At 43.4% G+C, this 17,811-nt stretch overlaps 1 protein-coding gene across 1 annotated transcript in view; it reads left to right on the forward strand.

Annotated features, from left to right (window-relative positions):
• The window catches only part of EEF2K (eukaryotic elongation factor 2 kinase), a 59,840-nt gene extending 46,263 nt beyond the window's left edge, over nucleotides 1-13,577 (forward strand). Inside the window, exons 16-18 of the mRNA XM_031433066.2 lie at nucleotides 5,185-5,309; nucleotides 8,633-8,811; nucleotides 10,154-13,577. Of these exons, the coding sequence (XP_031288926.2) occupies nucleotides 5,185-5,309; nucleotides 8,633-8,811; nucleotides 10,154-10,263 (414 nt within the window). The 3' untranslated portion in view covers nucleotides 10,264-13,577. The remainder of the gene's footprint in view (nucleotides 1-5,184; nucleotides 5,310-8,632; nucleotides 8,812-10,153) is intronic.
• Nucleotides 13,578-17,811: the final 4,234 nt, after the last annotated feature.

The raw sequence follows: 17,811 nt of genomic DNA on the forward strand, positions 1-17,811 counted from the left end.
CAGTCCCATTCCCAGGCAGTTGTGACATGTTGCAGTGGGAGAAACAGAAGGTACTGGTCCACACAAACAGGAAGGGCCTTACCTGGGGGTCTCGAGGGGTCAACCCAGGCTCCCTGCTGGTCAGCCCCAACTGTGTCCTTAGTGGCGAGGACAGACCTGGCCCACGTTAGATGTTCAGCATTCATTTGTGAGACGAATGAATAAAGCGATGCCTAAGTTAGACCTGAAAGCTGATGGAGCCAGCCAGGCAGAGTGTGGGAAGGGCAGTGTGGGCAGAGGGAGCCGCGCAAGCCCTGGCCCAGAGCAGACAGACAAGGCGGGGTCAGAGGACAGGCAGTGATCAGTGCAGCTCAGCGTGGGCGTGAGGAGATAGTGCAGGAGATGAGGCTGGAGAGTGGGCCCCGGCAGGACCTGGGTGTGACGGGAGATCCGTGAGGGTGTCTCCTCTCTCTGCACTTCCCTGGTCTGTGGGCACAGGGAACAGGACCTGACAGGGCCTAGGGAGTGCGATCTTTTCCTTGGAGAAGTTGAGAGGCCCTCGGTGTGCGTGTGCTCCCAGCATATCTGTCCCATCCTTCCTGTCACGTGGGCCAGGGTTGTGGCTGGACGAGGCTGGGCCTGGTGTGGACACGGGGGACCAGCCCTCCTCTGTGGGCCACGTCCATGGCCCAGCAGGTCAGGGATCTCAGACCAGAGGAGGGTGTGGGAAGGCACCTGAAAGTGCTTTACTTATTTAACTTTTAGAGCAGTTGGGGAGAGGGTGTAGCTCAATGTTTGAGTGCATACCTAGCAAGGACAGGGTCCTGGGTTCAATCCCCAGTCCCTCCACCTAAATAAATAAATGCAACCTGACTACCTCCCCCTCCCCACCAGAAAGGCATCCAGTGCTGTATGTCAATTACATCTCAAAGAAGAAAAAAATTTATTTTTTAATAAAATAAAATGGATACTACATTCACATGATTTAAAAAAATTTTTTTAACTTTATTATATTTGGGGGTGGGTAATTAGGTTTATTCATTTATTTAACTTTTTTAACAGAGGTACTGGGGATTGAACCCAAAACCTCATGTATGCTAAGCGTGCGCTCTACCACTGAGCTATACCCTCCCCCCTAATTTTTTAATTATGAAAAGATTTGCAGTGAAAAATCTCCCTCCCACCTTCCCCTCCATCTTCTCATTCTCCCCATAACAAGTGACCATTATTATTAGTTTCTTACATATAATTCCAGAATGTGTTTGTTTCTTAGGACTGCCATGAGAAGTCACCACAAACTGGGTGGCATAAAACAACAGAAATTTATTCTCGCACAGTTCCAGAGGCTAGAAGTCCAAAATCAAGGTGTCAGCAGGGCTGTGCTTTTGTGGCTTCTGGTGGTTGTGGGCAGTCTTGGGGGCTCCTGGCTCATGGGTACATGACTCCAACCTCTGTTTCCATCTTCACATGGCCTCCCCTCTCTGTGTCTGTGTCTCTGTGTCTCTCCTCTTAAAAAGACACCATTCTATGGGATTGAGGGCCCCTCTACTCCAGTATAACCTCATCTTACCTAATGACATCTACAAAGGTCACATTGTGAGGTTCTGGGTGGACATAAGTTTGGGGAGGACACTATTCAACCCAGTGCATGGAGTTTCCTTATGCCAATGCAGAGTATAGGTTCTTTTTTTTTCTTTCCATCTTTTTATTGTTTATTTCCAATTTTAACACAGAGTATAGGTTCTTATGTTCACCCTCTTTTTTTTGTCCAAAGTTAGCATGTCACACACACTCATGGGAACCTTGCTTTTCTCACTTGACCGCCTCCTGCTGCTCTTTTCCCTCAGTGGTGTAGAGGCAGCTTCCTCTTTCTTTTCAGCAGCTGTGTAATGTTCCATTGCACGTGTACAACACACTTCATTTAACCTGTGCCCTATCAATGGACACTCGGATTGGTTTCCGTCTTTTGATATCTCAAAACTTGCTGCAGTGGCTAGACTTGTGTGTATTTTTGTAGGTCATTGAAAGGTAGAATGTTGGCAGTTCCGTACAGCTCAGTCGAATGCATCGTTTGGCGTGTGGTCGGAGCTGACAGCCATTCTTATTTCCTGTTTCAGATGGTGAAGGGCAGGCTTGGTCAGGGCAGGGAATTTTGACAGGCTGACGATTTCTTGCTGTTTCTCTAGTCCCCATGCACTTTGAGGGCTGGACTAAATATATCTCGTTTAGCCAGTGATGTGCTGGGAAATTCTTAACAACGGGTTCTTGTGGATGGGGAGGGAATGCATGCACATATATGTATGTACGTTTATTATCCATTTCCTGACCTAAGGAATGCAGAGAATAGTTTACAAACAACAATAAAAATACTCTCTGTTGTGAATTCCATATACTCAGTTCATCCTCATGGAATTCTTTCCCTAATTTTTGTGGAACTCCTGTCTAGAGCTCACCCCTGGTTATAACTGATGGAAGAGTGAAGTTCTGACACAAATACTGGTTGAGGCTTTGACTTTAGTGAGTTAAGACTCAAGTGAGATAAGCAAGACCTTTGTCAGAGACAGAACTTCATTTATTTGCCGCTCATGAGAGCAGCTTCTTTGCTGAATTAGATAATAGTTTTAAACACTGAAGAACGTTTCTCCAGGTTCCTGTGCTGGTCACAATGGCTATGGACACGACATACTTTTAAATCAATCTGCATTATTAGTATTTTCACCATCTCTTTTTTTCAGCTAAGACATTCAAAAAGACAATCCATCAAACCTTGATCGGTAGCATTTTTCACTTTCTGTGGTGTATGTGGCCAGTGTCCGGGTACAGATGTGAACGTGGAGGGTGGGAGGAGACACACAGAAGCACCAGTAGATGGCATTTCCACCATGCGGATTCCATAGACCAGTGGTTCTCAGCCAGTCATTTTGCCCCCTCCTTCTCTAGGGGACACTTGGCAATGTCTGGAGACACTTCTGGTTGTTACAACTCTGGGAGTGCAACTGGCATGTGGTGGCTAGAAGCCAAGGATTCTGCCAAACCTCCTACAGTGCACAGGACACCCCGCAGAGTCATCTGCTCTACAGTGTCAGTAGCACCGAGGTCGAGAAGCCCTGTTAATGGACACAAATAACCTCAAGAGCATAGATAACAGTAAAACACAGGAAAGTAATTTAGAAAGTGATGAGCTTTGGGTGTTTGTTACCTTTCATTTAAAAAATTGTAAGTTTACATCATTTAATTTTTAGTAATGGCTGTGTTTTACAGCCGGCTTGCCAGATTCCTAAAAATGTGACAGTCAGTTTTCACAAGCCCGTAGAGCTGGCTCCAGCATCCCCAACCGCATGCGGCCTGTTCCCCCAGCATCGGCCACAGAGCCTGGCACAGAGGGGACACGCAGAAGGGTCTGAGGCCTGAATAAAGGATTGCTGGGCCCAGGGTGAGTGGTGAAGGGCCAGGACTGGGGCAGGTCCCTTCCCTCTGAGACTCCCTGGTAACACTCCTTGTGATCTCAGACCATTTACACCAGCCACACCCTAGCACCTTTGTGCAGGGATTGAGAAGCTTTTTCAGTTTCCTCATCTGCAGGCATCCCAAAGGCTTTTCTCTCCAGGACGGACTTTGGCAGCAAGGAAAACCATGGCCACGTGTCCTGAGAGGCCTCTGGCCCATCTCGCACTTTCCCCAAAGCCCGCCATTCTTTGGGCCTTTTTCTGCTATCTTGAGAAGACATTCATTCATCCAGCACACGCACTCTGGGCTCTGTTCTAGGTTCTTATTCACGATAGCAAACTTTTCAAGCAGGGAAGGACATAATACAGCTAATAATTAACAAATGAAAATATTTTCAACAGAAGGAAAAATAACTAACCATGTTTATTGAGCACTTCCTGTGCCAAGCATTGTTCTAAAGTGCTGGGGGGAAAACATGACAGGGAGTGAGATCGAGAGTGACTGGCTAGGCCTCTTGTTATTAGGACAGCTTCTGGCTGCAAGGGAGGCTGGGAAGTGTAGTTTTCAGCTGATCAGCCATGTGCCAGCAAAAATGGATAGCGGGGTGGGGAGAATGGATATGGGGGACAACTGGTAGTCCCGGCCACAATTCTCGAAGCATGGAGGGTGGGAGACTGATGTGAGCGTTTTGGACTTGTCTCCGAGTTAGACAGGAAGTCTTGGAGCAGCTTTGAGAGAGTAATGTGGCCTGACTTGGGCTTTAAAAGCATCTCTCTGGGTGGATCTCAGGGAAGCAGAATGGAAGCAGGCGGGAATGTGTAGTGATGCAGCCACCATGGGAAACAGCCTCTCAAAAGGCTAAACATAGGTTTACATATGATCCAGCAATTCCACTCCTAGGTGTATGTACCCAAGAGAATAAAAACATACATCCACACAAAACCTTGTACACAGATGTTCACTGCAGTATTATTCATGAAAGCCCAAAAGCGGAAGCAACCCAAATGTCATCCCCTGATGAGTGATTAACAGATAAATAAAATGTGCATCTATTTTGTACATCCATGCAAGGAAGGGTTATTTGGCCACAAAAGGAATGAAACACTGATAGGTCCTATAACATGAATGAACCTTGAAAATGATGCCATGTGAAAAAAGCCAGTCACAATAGGCCACATGTTGTATGGTTACATTTACACGAAATGTCCAGAATAGGGAAATCTCTAGAAACAGAAGATAGATTAATGGTTGCCTAAGACTGGGTGGGATGGAGCGATTGGGAGGTAATAGTTCCAGTGTTTTGGTTACTTTTTGGCTTAATGAGTATATTCTGAAATTGGTTGTGGTGGTGGTTGCACAATCTGTGAACATTCAAAAACTTGAACTGTATACTTTAAATGGGCGAATGGTATGGGATGTGAATTATATCTCAATAGAGCTATTAGAAATTTTAAAGAGACTGGAAGCAGGGAGCCCCATTGGAGGTGAGAGATGATGTGGCCTCTGAAGGAATCAGCAGGTAGAAGAGACTGAGCGGGAGTGAGCTAAGCTTCCTTTTCTCCCTGCCTGATGGGAAGCCCCGAGGAGCTCTGTAAGCCCTGCTCTCTCTTTCAAGGTGTGCAGTTCTACAGCAGCCCTAGCCCAGAGCTCTCAGAAGAATTCAAGAAACTGAGGAAAGGTTGATAGTGAGATCCTGGCAGCCCCTCCCGTGTAAGCCTCATTTCCTTTTCTTTCCCCCTTTTTGGTTTGTATTGACAGGAGACGGAAGAGAATAAAACCAAAGGATTTGATTTCTTACTGAAAGCAGCTGAAGCTGGCGACAGACAGTCCATGATCCTGGTGGCACGAGCTTTTGACACTGGCCAGAACCTCAGCCCAGAGAGGTACTGTGGCTGTCGCTCAGGTGGAGCTGGGCTGAACCTGGGCTGCGGGCGGGAGCTGACCCTCCACTGTCAGTACAAACCTGGGTCCCAGGTGTGGCTCCCCTGGGGATTAGTCCAGTGACCAGGGGCAAGTAGTTTTACCTCCCTGGCCTCAGTTTCTTCCCTGTGTAAAATGGGAATAATTATAGAACCTGCATCCTAGGGTAGTTGTGTGAGAGTTGAATGAGATGAATGTGATCCTCACTGTGTCAGGCTCATAAAGCGTGAGATAAATGGCATCTTAGTCATTTTATGTAAAGATTTGCCTGAGAAAGAGTCTGAAAGGATATACATCATCAGGTCCAGGGTGGTTTCCCTATAGGTTAGGGTTCAGGGTGATTTTAATTGACTCTCTCTACTTTGTTTGTTTGTTTGTTGAGTAGGGTAGATAATTAAGTCTACTGATTTATTATTATTTTATTTAATTGAGGTACTGGGGGTTGAACCTGTGACCTCGTGCATGCTAAGCATGTGCTCTGAGCTATAATCCGCCCCCCCCGCAACTCTCCCTACTTTATACTTTCACTATTTTCCATTTCCCTCCTCTGTAGGTCAAGGTTTCATGTCCCTCTCACTGGGTTTAGAAGGAAAGTCAGGACCATGGCTCTGTCATATCAAACTCTCAGGGTCTCAAACGTGTAGATACATGGCATCCTGCCTGTATTCTGTATCGTGCAAACATTTATCAGATACCTGCTGTGTAACAGCAATGCTCCCTTCTATTTGGACGGCACTTTCACATCTGTGATTTTATTTCAGTGAGAACAAGAATCACGTCTCCTGAATCTCCTTAGTCCCAGTGCTCTCCACAGGGCCTGGCTCAGTAATTGTTTGAATGAATGAACCAACATGTGTCTTTGACACAGACAGGGCAGGTATTTTGGGGCTCATTTTAGGGACGAGTAAACTGTAATTCTGAGAAGTGAAGAGGCTCATCCGTATTTAAGTAGCCAGTAAGTGGCAGAGCCAAAACTTAAGACTTCTCACTTCTCTTCCAGTGGACTCAGAACTACACTGGCAAAAAATTTTAAAAATTAAAAAAAAAAGGACGAGTATAGAAAACAAAAAAGAACTATACTGGACAGGGACAGGGTATAGGGCATGTATGAGGTCTGGGGTTCACTCCCCCGTACCTCCATTTAAATAACTAACTAACTAAATAAGCCTAATTACCTCCCTCACTCTCCTCCCCCACAAAAAAAGAACCTTACTGAAGGTAAACAAAACAGATATAACACAACCTGTGTCCCATCAAATGCCAACATATATGGTGCCCATGGAGTGCAGTGGGGAAGCACTGTGTAGGTAGGGGGAGTTGTAGCAGGGCACTGAATCTGAGACCCTTTAAAAAAATCTTTGCTATATCTGTTTTCTCTCTCTTCAAGTCCTGTGACTTTTTATTTGAGATGATAGGTGTTGGTTGTTGTTGATTTGTAAGAACTTTTAATATATTGAGGCTATTAACTCTTAGGCATATGAGTTGGCTTTAAAACATCATTTTTCAGAGATGGCTACCATCGATCTGAGGGGGCCAGGCGATGGCACGTGTGCCACACAGTGACCATGTTTATTGGGTTTAGGGACGTATAGTTTTTAAAATTTGTGTAGTTAAATCTACCAAGATTTTCTTCTATAGCTTCTGTTGTAGTCATTTTCTTATTCTTCTTCCTCATTCCAAGCAGCTCCAGCCCTTTCCATTCAGGGAGCATTAATTGAGGGTCAGCTATGGGTAAGGCCTAGATTTGCATTTAAGGGGTTTTGACCCCCTTGTAAGTTACCATCTGATAGGAGAAGGAAGTCATTGGAAATTCCAAGGCAGGGTAGACATACTAAGCACTGGCTGTAGGTTTGGGTGGGGGTAGGTGGGGAGAGAGTAGGCCCTTTTACCTTCTTTTCCATTTAATGTTTTGGGGGCAATTCTGCCTTGCCCTTCAAGATTCGGGCAAGTCAGAGCTGAAAAGGGTGAGATCGTCTAGTTTAGTGGCTTCCAGTCCACTGTTAAAACCCTACTTTGTTGGATATGTCACCAATAATCTTCAAATGACTTCCCTTTTTTATAAAATAAAATGGAGTCAAGGTTATCTTCTGGCACCACCCCAGCCAGCCACTTCTTTACATTTATTCATTCATCAGACATTTAGAGAGGCCGTGCTATCTGCCAGGCCCTGGGAATGCGGCAGTGAATAAAACAAACAAGGTCCCTGCCTTCTTGGGGCTTATGTTCATGTCAGGGAAACCATAATAAACAGATGAAGAAGTAAACAGGAGAATTGCAGGTTGAGGTCATTGTAAGAAGTAGGGTGTTTGGGGACAGCATCTCTGAAGAGGTGACATACGAGCTGAAGTTGGAGGGTCTGAGGAACCACGTATGGGAAGAGTTGGCGGAAGAATGTTCCAAGCAAAGGGAGCAGCAGGTACAAAAGCCAAGGAGCAGATAGGCGCTGGCATATTTGGGGATGAAAAAGTAACCCAGCGACTCTGGCTTTGGGGCAGGTTAACGGGAACTACGACTCAGGTGTGAAGCCAGGTCATTAGAGCTGTTGCTCCCGGAACATTTCATGAGAACCAGAGACCTTATCTGTGTCTCTCTTTGCTCTTTCCTGACATACTATAAATAGTTACTCACATGCTTAGTAATATGCAATTAGTGCACCGCAAGGAAAAGAGACCACTGCCCTGTTTGCTCTGTATTTTGTGTTGTTCAGACTTGGGTGAAACTTGTGTAATGCCCTTGATAGTTTTGGCCATTCGTGTGCTGCAGTAGGAGCCAGCGTGGGGGGTAGACGGGCAGAGCGGGAAGAGGGAAGTCAGCTGTTCTGGAGTGAGCCTGCATTGTGCTCAGGAGAGCCAGCATGGGCAGAGCATAAGATGGAGCTGAATGACTGCTGTGAGAAGGTACTGGTGGCCTTGGCATAGGGTCCCCCACCTACCTCTTCTCCTGCACGAATCATAGGGCAAATTGTCTGGGATGCCAGCCACTGCTAATGCTAGCCCATAGGGTGACTTTGTGCCAACTAGAAAAATGTCCCCCCTTCCTCAAGATGCTCTACTTCCATCCATTGGAAAATTGTTGCAATATTGTACCAGTTCTGTTAGGAAAAGCTACTTGACTGTTGTCATTATAAATATGTAAGTCTACAACGTGAATGACACCATTGGGTACTATGGGCCATGAATCATAGGTGGTGGCCCCACCGGGATGCCTGACTTTCCCTGATGGGCCTCCTCCCTCCTGCCCCATTGCCATGGTAACCTCCCTCTTTTTCTCTGTATCTTCTGGCAAGGTCCCGAAACTGGCCAGAGGCTCTGCACTGGTACAACACTGCCTTGGAGATGACAGACTGTGATGAGGGCGGTGAGTATGATGGGATGCAAGACGAGCCCCGGTACACGCTGCTGGCCAGGGAGGCCGAGATGCTGTTCACAGGCGGCTTCGGGCTGGAGAAGGACCCACAGAGATCAGGTAGGTCCTGCATACCTGCCCCTGGGGTGGAACTGGGCTGGCTGCACAATGAGGGACATAATTCCTGTCTCACTGGGAATTACGGCAAGATGCAAGACTGAGTCTCTTCTTTCACTGCTGGTTGGGAGAAAGAGTCATACTGTCCCTATATTTTGCCAGGCCGGATACCCACGTGGTGCTGGCTTAGAAGGGGGCTTTATGGGGCTGGTGTGCAGAAGAACATTTTTATTTTAATGCTCATAAATTAGGTATTTGGGAAGGGTTTTTTGCAATTAAAAAAACAGAGGCGACATTCATGTAACATAATATTCACCATTTTAAAACATACAGTTCAGTGATTTTTAGTATATTCACAATGTTATGCAGCCATCACCACTATCTAATTCCAGAATATTTCCATCACACTGAAAAGAAATCTGGTGACTATTAGCAACGACTTCCTATTTCCCCCTCCTCTATCCCTGGCAACCACCAAGCCACTAACCTCCTTTCTATCTTTCTGGATTTGCCTATTCTGGACATTTCACATAAATGGGATCATACAATATATGGCCTTTTGCGTCTGGCTTCTTTCACTTAACGTAATATTTTCAAGGTTCATCCATGTTGTAGCATGTATCAGTATTTCTTTCCTTTTTATTGCCAAGTAACATCCCATTGTATAGCTACCACATTTTTATCCATTCGTCAGGTGATGCACATGTTCATATATACAGATATATTGATATAGATTTATTTACTTATTTTTATAACATGATAAACATTCTGAACTCCTGATTTCACAGGTATAGGATAAGACTAAGTTCAAAAGTATTTTTTAAGGTTGCATAACAAAATTAAGCAAATAATACTGCAATATTTAAAATTTCTATATCCAAAAAGCTCTGAAAAGCAAGTGTTTTTGTATGTTTTGCACAGATTCAATTGGTGGCAAAACCTGTCCAGAACTGACATGAGGTTGTTTGTGATCCTAATTATACTTGCTTTCTTCCACTTTCCTGAATCCAGAGTTAGTCCTATAGAAGTCCTCAGCCTGATTCTCACTGACTCAGAAATTACCCCTAAACCCGTCACTGTGTTTATTGAGATGGCTTCCTCTGATTGGCTGTGCTTAAGTCCAGACCAGTCCCTGCAGCCTACTGGGTATGGGGAAAGTGCTTTGATTGGCCAGGCTTGAATCACATGCCCGCCCAGAGCCCTGCCCAGGGCCCCGCCCAGGGCATGTGGGAGGAGAGGAGGTAAGGGTAACCTGGGTGCCGTTTGCAGGCAGGGGCTGGGGACACGGGGCTGGTGAAAACAACAGGTGCTTCACCTGTTTGTTCCCCACTTTGCGTTCTTTCAGGCGACTTGTACACCCAGGCGGCCGAGGCAGCAATGGAAGCCATGAAGGGCCGGCTGGCCAACCAGTACTACGAGAAGGCAGAAGAGGCCTGGGCCCAGATGGAGGAATAACTTGCGGGGAAAATCACTGCCAGCCAGTCAAAAGCAAAAGGGCTAGGAGGGGGAGAAAAAAAAAAGAAAAAGACTTCTTTACTTATTTACAGTTTGGAAGGGGGGAGGAGTAGGGAGGGAAGGAGGGAGCAAATGTTTTTAGTGTGTTGTAAATCAACTTTTGTATTTTATTTTTTGACTTTTGAAAATGTCTTTGCTACTATCAGAGACACTGCAACTGTCCACTAGGGCAGCATTTTGGGGGAGTGGGGATTGAAAAAGCAGCCTAATGTACCAACGTATCTTTTTGAGATTCTTCCGTTGGTTTTTTGGTGTGTGTGTGTGTTTTTGTTGTTGTTGTTGGGTTTTGTTTTTTGTTTTTTGTTTTTCCTAGTCATGAGATGTAAGAAAATACATCTTTTCTGCCCTGGATGAAAAATACTAAGGTTTTGCTCACCAGCCTTCTTAGGCTGGGCTGAAATCTCAGGCCCAGAGAGCCTGTGTTTCCTGAGTCGGGATGAGGAACAGTAGAGCTGCATGTTAACTTTCCATGGGGTGCGTATTGTCCTGACTTAGTGCAAAGCCTTACTCAGAGCATTTGGTAGTGTGTGTGGCATTGTTCGGTGGATGTGAGATTATATAATACCCAGGCTCCCTTCTGCCATGGGGGAGAGCCCGCACACTGACTGTTCTCTGATTTTTTAGTTTAATTTCCCTCCCGAAATGCAACTGACTTGTGGAATAAGCCAAATTCCGTTCTTAAGCATGGTTTCCACAGTGGGCTTTACGAAACAGGTTTGATTGTTTCATGCACACTTTTACTACCTCTAAGTCCTCCATCAGCTAGTGCGGAAGTGGGTGCACCTCAAAGATTTTACGTGTAAGGGCAGTGGCTTGGAAAGTTGGAGCCTTTCCTCCAAGCGGGCATGCGTTCTGCATCTCAGAGGCAGCATCCACAGTGTGACTGAAGTACCCCCTGTACAGTGGTCCTCCATATTTTCTTAGCATCTGATGTTCTGACGCAGAATCCGCTCCCTGGCCCCCATCCTTGGCATTTTCTGCTTGAAGCTCAGCTGATTTTCTTGTAATCTGCAGCAGGATGCTTTCAGCAGCAGCCCCTTGAGATTTGTCTAAGCTGTTTGAGAAAGAGAGGGCAAGAACTATAAACACTCATTAATTCTTCCAGTGGTTTCCCCAGGGCCAAGCTATGGCCATCTGTGTTCAATGAGCATTCCCTTTAAAAAGAATTCAGATTTATTATCAGTTACAATTTCAGTTGGTGTTTCCAATAGCGAAGAAAACAGACTGCTTTGATCAACCCAAGTGCTCAAGCAGCCTCTTTCTTAGTCTAAAAATCAAAACATAAAAATAAATAAATAAAAATCAGAACATTAAAAAGCAGAATGTAACATACAAATTGTTCTTATCTGTTAATTAAAACAGGTCCTTCAGCACGTTAGTGCTAAGTGCTGTGGAGTCATGATCCTGTGTACTCATTAGGTTCCAAAGTTCAGAGTGTGCCCTAAAGGAAGAATCAAGCAGAATCAAAATCACCCTTGAAAAATCCTTTAGAGCACCTGTAAACGAAAGTGTCCTTGTTTGTTTTTGGACTCATCACAACCAGTTTCCTTAGAAGTGGGAACTGATTGCCCTTTTTCCATTTGCTCCAGATCAAGTAATTGGCTTGCCTTAAGTTTTTTGTGTGTTTTAAACCAGTGCATATAGTTAGTTTGCATTTGTTAAATGTCAGTTAGAAGCAACTTTATTGTGACTTATCTCTTCAAAGGTATCAAGCCTCATAGAATTCACGCTTTTATTGTTGCTATTGTCAATGCAGTCTGCCTTCTCTCTCTCTCAGATTTTATTATGCAAATAATTTATGTTCCCTGACCACCTGTCTCGTTTCTTAGTTATACGCCAATGCTTTCCTCTAATACAGAGATCAGCAACTCTTTTGTAGGTCCTGTAGGCTCTGCAGGCCGCATGATCTCTGTTGCAACTACTCAGCCTCGCTGTTATAGTGCAGAAACACTCATAAACAATACCTAAACGAATGAGTGCAGCTGGTGTTCCAATAAAACTTTATTGACAAAAACAGCCTGCCTTGGGGTATAGTTAGCTGACCCCTGCTTTAATCCTGACTAAGAGCTACTGTATTAAACCCTGAGGGCAAGAGTATCTCAATTTTTTTGGTCTTCAGTGCTTAAAAACAGTGCCTTGGCACAGAGTAGGCACTCAATTCATAAACAGTGAGAACCAGCACTCTTTGTGACCCTAGTTCCTCCATCCGATTAATGATTCATTGTCTGTATTGAACAGTCACCACCCACCCACATGGCCTCAGTGTCAGCAGGCAGTCCCCTTCTCCTGCAGGAGGCTGGGATGGCCTGGATAGCTAAGCAAATGCTTCTGTAAGGACCACTAAGAGCAAAATGATCTACAAGATACTGAGATTCTTCTGAGTCAGCAGAACCTCAAAAGCTAGTTCTGGGCCTTCTAAACCTCATTAGGGCATCTTTTTCCTCCACAAATGCGGGGTGTGTTACAAAGAAAACCAAAAAGCAAAAAACAAACAAACAAAAACCCCCAGGATGTTCCGGTCCAACTGAGAAGACATCAGAGACAATCTTCAAACGCAAGAAGCAGATGAGGGTCCAGGAGATGAGCAGAGTTGAAGATATAATTGGTACCTTCAATCACAGATGGGGAATCCAAGGTTCTGAAAGGGAGACTCTTTCCAAGTACCCTTCTGGTTAGAGGCAAAGCTGGAGCTAGGATTTGAGAGTTGCTCTTACTTAGAGGATCCTAGGAATAAAATTTAAAGTTAACTGGAGTGTAATATCTCTCAGTTTTGTTATAGATTTTTTTTAAAGCAGGCTTTGTGGATGTAAATAGGAAAAAAAAAATTCCTAACCCTGGTGTGCCTGAACATCCTCGGCCCCTCTTCCTCACCTGAGGCTCTGTGGGAATTTATCATCAGATGCAACTCTGATGAACCAAACCGGGTAACCTATGGTTGTTGCTATTTTCGTGACTTCTGACTTCCTTTCCTTTCGTCCCAACACATTTGTCTGCAGTACTAGCCATTTGTTTTACAAATCAACAAATGTTTACACAAGTATATGCAGCTTGTATGGGGGGAAAGGTGACAAAATACGCATATTCTCTAGATTTGTACCTGTTACTTGTTTATCTAGTCTCTGAGGTAACCATTTAACCTAGAGGTGGACACTGGGTGGGGCCCAGAGAATGGCTTGCTTTATAGATTTATTTTTACATATGTATAAAGTTCCATTTTGCCTTTCCAAATAAAGTGGGGTTTTTTTTTTTCTTCCTTTCCAGTCTCAAATTCGCATGTTTCCTGATAACACACAGTGAGGTTGCTGGGTGGAGGCAGGCGAATTAGAGGGCTCAGCCCCACCTGAAAGAGGCAGACAAGATTCAGCTCTGAATGGTGATCACCATGGGGAGTGTGGGCCCAATGCTGCCCCATTTTCTGATTTTTCAAGATGCTGAAAATTGGATTTTTTTAATGCAAAATTTCTTAATTTTTAACAGTTCTAGTACTTATTTTAAAAAAAAAAACCCTTCTAGTTATGGTGCATATGTTATCTATTTGCTTTAAATAAAGAATGTGCACCTGTCTTTTTTCTTCTTTTCTCATGTATTGAACAATAATCTTTACCGTTAAGAGTTGTCATCCGTTTCAAAGCAGATAGTGCAAGGCATAGGATATAGCTTAAGTGGTAGAGCGCATGCTTAGCATGTACAAGGTCCTGAGTTCAATCCCCAGTACCTCCCCCAAATAAGTAAACCTGATTACCACCCCCCAAAAAGAAAATAATGCATGTTAAAGATGCTTTATGATCTAAAGCTGAAGAAAATCTTGGTTACTGGTTCCAAGGTGATGGCCTTTTATTTTTAAGAAATTCAAAGGAGAATCAGTATAACTGCATGGTATATTGAACACACATATTTAGGTCCATTTACTCCTAGGTCTCCACTAAAATGACAAGAAAGATTTTCCTAACGGCATAAACCCATGAGGATGAAGAGGAAGAGGTATCAATGGCAACAAAGTTTTGGGTGCTGGAAAGCAGACGCACTGTGATTGAATTAGCAGACCTAAGAAGGCTGGATCCTAGGTCAACAATAGGAAAGTCTGAGAACCCAATTTTCCTCATCAAATAACCCTCAAAAGGCTGAGGGATTGGCACAAGGAATCTCTGGAAGGAGGAGTGAAACGAGGCTAAAAATGTAGGTTCCATTGAAGGACATCAGCCCACTAGCTCCACTTAACTGCCCTGTGTATCCAGCCAGCTGCCCTGCAGAAGCCTAGGACGCCAGGTGCAGTAGAGAGTGAGGCTACTCTACTGAAAGGAGGGTTAGTGGAAGTTTCTGTGTTGGAGTCTCCACCAGCCTTTTTCCCCTGTCCTCCCAGGAACTGGCAGCTGACTGTCCTTCCTGGGAGAATGCAGGCAATTGGAGAATCTAGGGAATCTGACCAGCCTAAGATGAAAGGCAAAAGGTACTTCCCCTAATGGAACAGGCTGGCCAGAGCACCTCACAAAAAAAAGCCTCAGCCACCAGGTCCCAACCATGTGCACAGAAATTCCCAGGCAACGTATTAGAGCCCCGTTCTTAAACTTGGTCAGCCAAAGATCCACAGGAAGGCATTCCATGTAACAGACAGAGTGAACTAACAGGAGAAAGCATCTTGGAGGAAACAGTTGGCTGGGAGAAGAAAACTTTAAATAAACAAAAAGCTATCAATATCTTTAGATAAAATATTGCATCCATGAAAACCAGATGTGATTCTAAGAATTTACACAGCAAAGAGCGCTTGTAAATTGACTATACCCTTATAAAAATGAGTAACTTAATAGAATGATTGGAAAGTGAAGTTGAGGAAATCCCCCAGGAAATGGAACAACAACAAGAAGTTGAAAAATAGGAGAGGAAATTCTCCTAGGAACCAGCGGAGCAGGCAAACTGGGCTGCACAACTGACCCACAGTGGGAGTTACAACTGTTAACCAGTTTTGCTTTGTAGAGAAATGAGCTAAGAACAACCTAAGATTATGTATGTGTAGCTTTTTAATCTTTCCTTAGCATTTTAAAATTTGGGACCAGAATTTTAAGATCTTAGTTTGATAATCAAAGTTTTCCTATAGCCTTTTAATAAAAATTGAACTTGCCTGTAGATAGATCATTTTTACTAAATTATATTCATCATATACTGATTAAAATGTAAAGAAATGTAGTTCAGTTCTACAAGTATGCAAATCATTTAGAAGAAAGCAAATGCTTTCTCTTGTAATACAATGAGGGTTCCAAAAAGATTTGGTTTCTTTTCTTCAACTTTGACATACTTACCAGTATTTAAGATCACCAAAAAGAACTCTTAAGTCTGGTTAGGACTAAGTTTGCTTTTTTCCCTTTTATGAGCCATTTGAGGTATTCACTTGTTTTTCTCCCTACATACTTGTATTTCTGACTTCATGCAGAATTTTAGTTTTCCCAGTCATACACTGAAATCCAAAGAATTAAAGTTCTTAATACTAAGTAGAATCTATTGGAAAAAATAAGTGTAATAGTCTTAATTAAAACAAAAGAAAATAGGTTTTTTGTTTGGTTGGTTTTTTTAAGTCTAGGAGCCTAACTTAGGAATATGAAAAAGAACAGAAAAAGTATAGGGAAGAAATCTTTTTAAAAATTTGAGAACGGTTCTCAGGACTGAAGGATGTTCCAGAACAATAGGGCCCATTAAGTATTTAGCGTAGAGTTAGACCTATGTCAAGCTTCATCTTCATGAAATTTCAGAACATTGAAGACAAGGAAAAGATCCTGGTAATTTTCAGAGGGAAAGAACCAATTTCATACAAAAGACTGAGAATCAGAATGACATCAGACAACTCAACAATAACACTGGAATTTGGAAGATGATGCCTTCTAAGTTCTGGGAAAATACTCTTTAACCTAGAATCATATGCCCAGACTATTAATCACGTATAAGGGTGGAATAAAGACAATCTCAGATATGTAAATTCTCAAAAAAGTAATCTCTCATGTACTCTTTCTCCAGAAGACACTGGAGGAGTTGCTCTATCAAAAGTGGGCCAGTGTAGGGGGTACTAACAAGAAATGTATGGGATCCAGTGTAAGCGTCAGGCCAAGTCATTCCCCGGATGAAGGTGAAGGGCCATAGACCTAGAGTTCAGAGCCTCTGTCGGGAGGCAGTGGGAGAAATGTCTTCAAGAAGCTGAAGCAGAATGCCTCATGTTTTTGTGTAGCAATTGAAGTTGAATTAGGGATGAATTCATAGAAACTAGGTCAAAAAAAATTTTAAGGCAATTATTAAGTAAAATATAAAGCAAACAGGAGCTCAGTGGGTAAGTGTGTCCTTAGCATGTATGGGGTCTTGGGTTCAATCCCCAGTACCTCCCTTAAAAAAATAAAGAAAAAAATCTAGTTACCTCTCCCCAGCCACCGCCCTGCCAAATTTAAAGTAAATAGTATTTTCTAGAAAAGGAAAAACAATCATAGTTGAGTGCATAGCTAAGCTCAAGCTTAGTGAGTAGCATTTACTAATTATTGCTCAAGAGAAATTACAATATCACTCTATTAGGAGGGTTGGGGTGTTGTCATGGGAGAGGTGGGGTAGAGTTAAATTCTTATCTTCCTTAGTGGAACTGAAAGAAAAAAAGGAGCAATATAAGCATATTGTTTAGATATGGAGATACACACAAGAATCATTTCAAAAGGAGAGGGTATAACTCCATGGGTAGAGTGCTTGTTTAGCATGCATGAGGCCCAGGGTTCAATACTCACCCCCTGCACCAAAGCTGAAAGAGGTCCTCTTGGGCAGTGAGGGCCAGGTGTACCATACTGCTCACCTTGATAAGAAGCCCTGTAGAATTTATATTACACACATATATAACCTTGATGACTTTCAAAGTAAGAATTTAAAATGTTTACTAGGCTAAAAATACTAGATTAAATTTGCTAAGTTAAAAATTCATTATAGTCATTAATTTTTTAGCATCTGCTACTGTGTTTTGTTGAATCTAAGACACCATTGATCTGAAGACGCACCACTATTCTATGTATTAATAAGGAAAAAATACTAAAAGTAAACTATATGCTACTGATCATAATAAGACGCAGGTCAATTTAAAATGTGAAGAAAATGTGTCAGACATTTGGCTGGGCAGTTACCTCTAACCCTGCAACAGGCCTCATATTATTGTGACCATTTTACAGATGAGAAAAGTGAGATTTACAGGTGTCCTATTACTAAAGCATTTGCTAAAAATGTTTTCATTAATGAAGAAGGTGAGCCGGAGGTTCAAAGACCAGATACCATCATAGTTCAACACAAATGATGCAAACTGCTGCTACTGCTGCATTATTCCCATTGTTGCAGAAAAACGTGTTACAACTCAGTGTTACAGCTCAGTTGTGACAGCAACCTGGATCCAGGGGAGAGACCAAGCAGCACTCAGAGAGTTGGAGAATTCAGGTTTATTACACCAGCAGGCCCACAGGACGTAACACTCCAAGCTCTGGA

This window comes from Camelus dromedarius, chromosome 24, assembly GCF_036321535.1.
Source record: "Camelus dromedarius isolate mCamDro1 chromosome 24, mCamDro1.pat, whole genome shotgun sequence".
In the NCBI taxonomy this organism is placed as follows: domain Eukaryota; kingdom Metazoa; phylum Chordata; class Mammalia; order Artiodactyla; family Camelidae; genus Camelus; species Camelus dromedarius.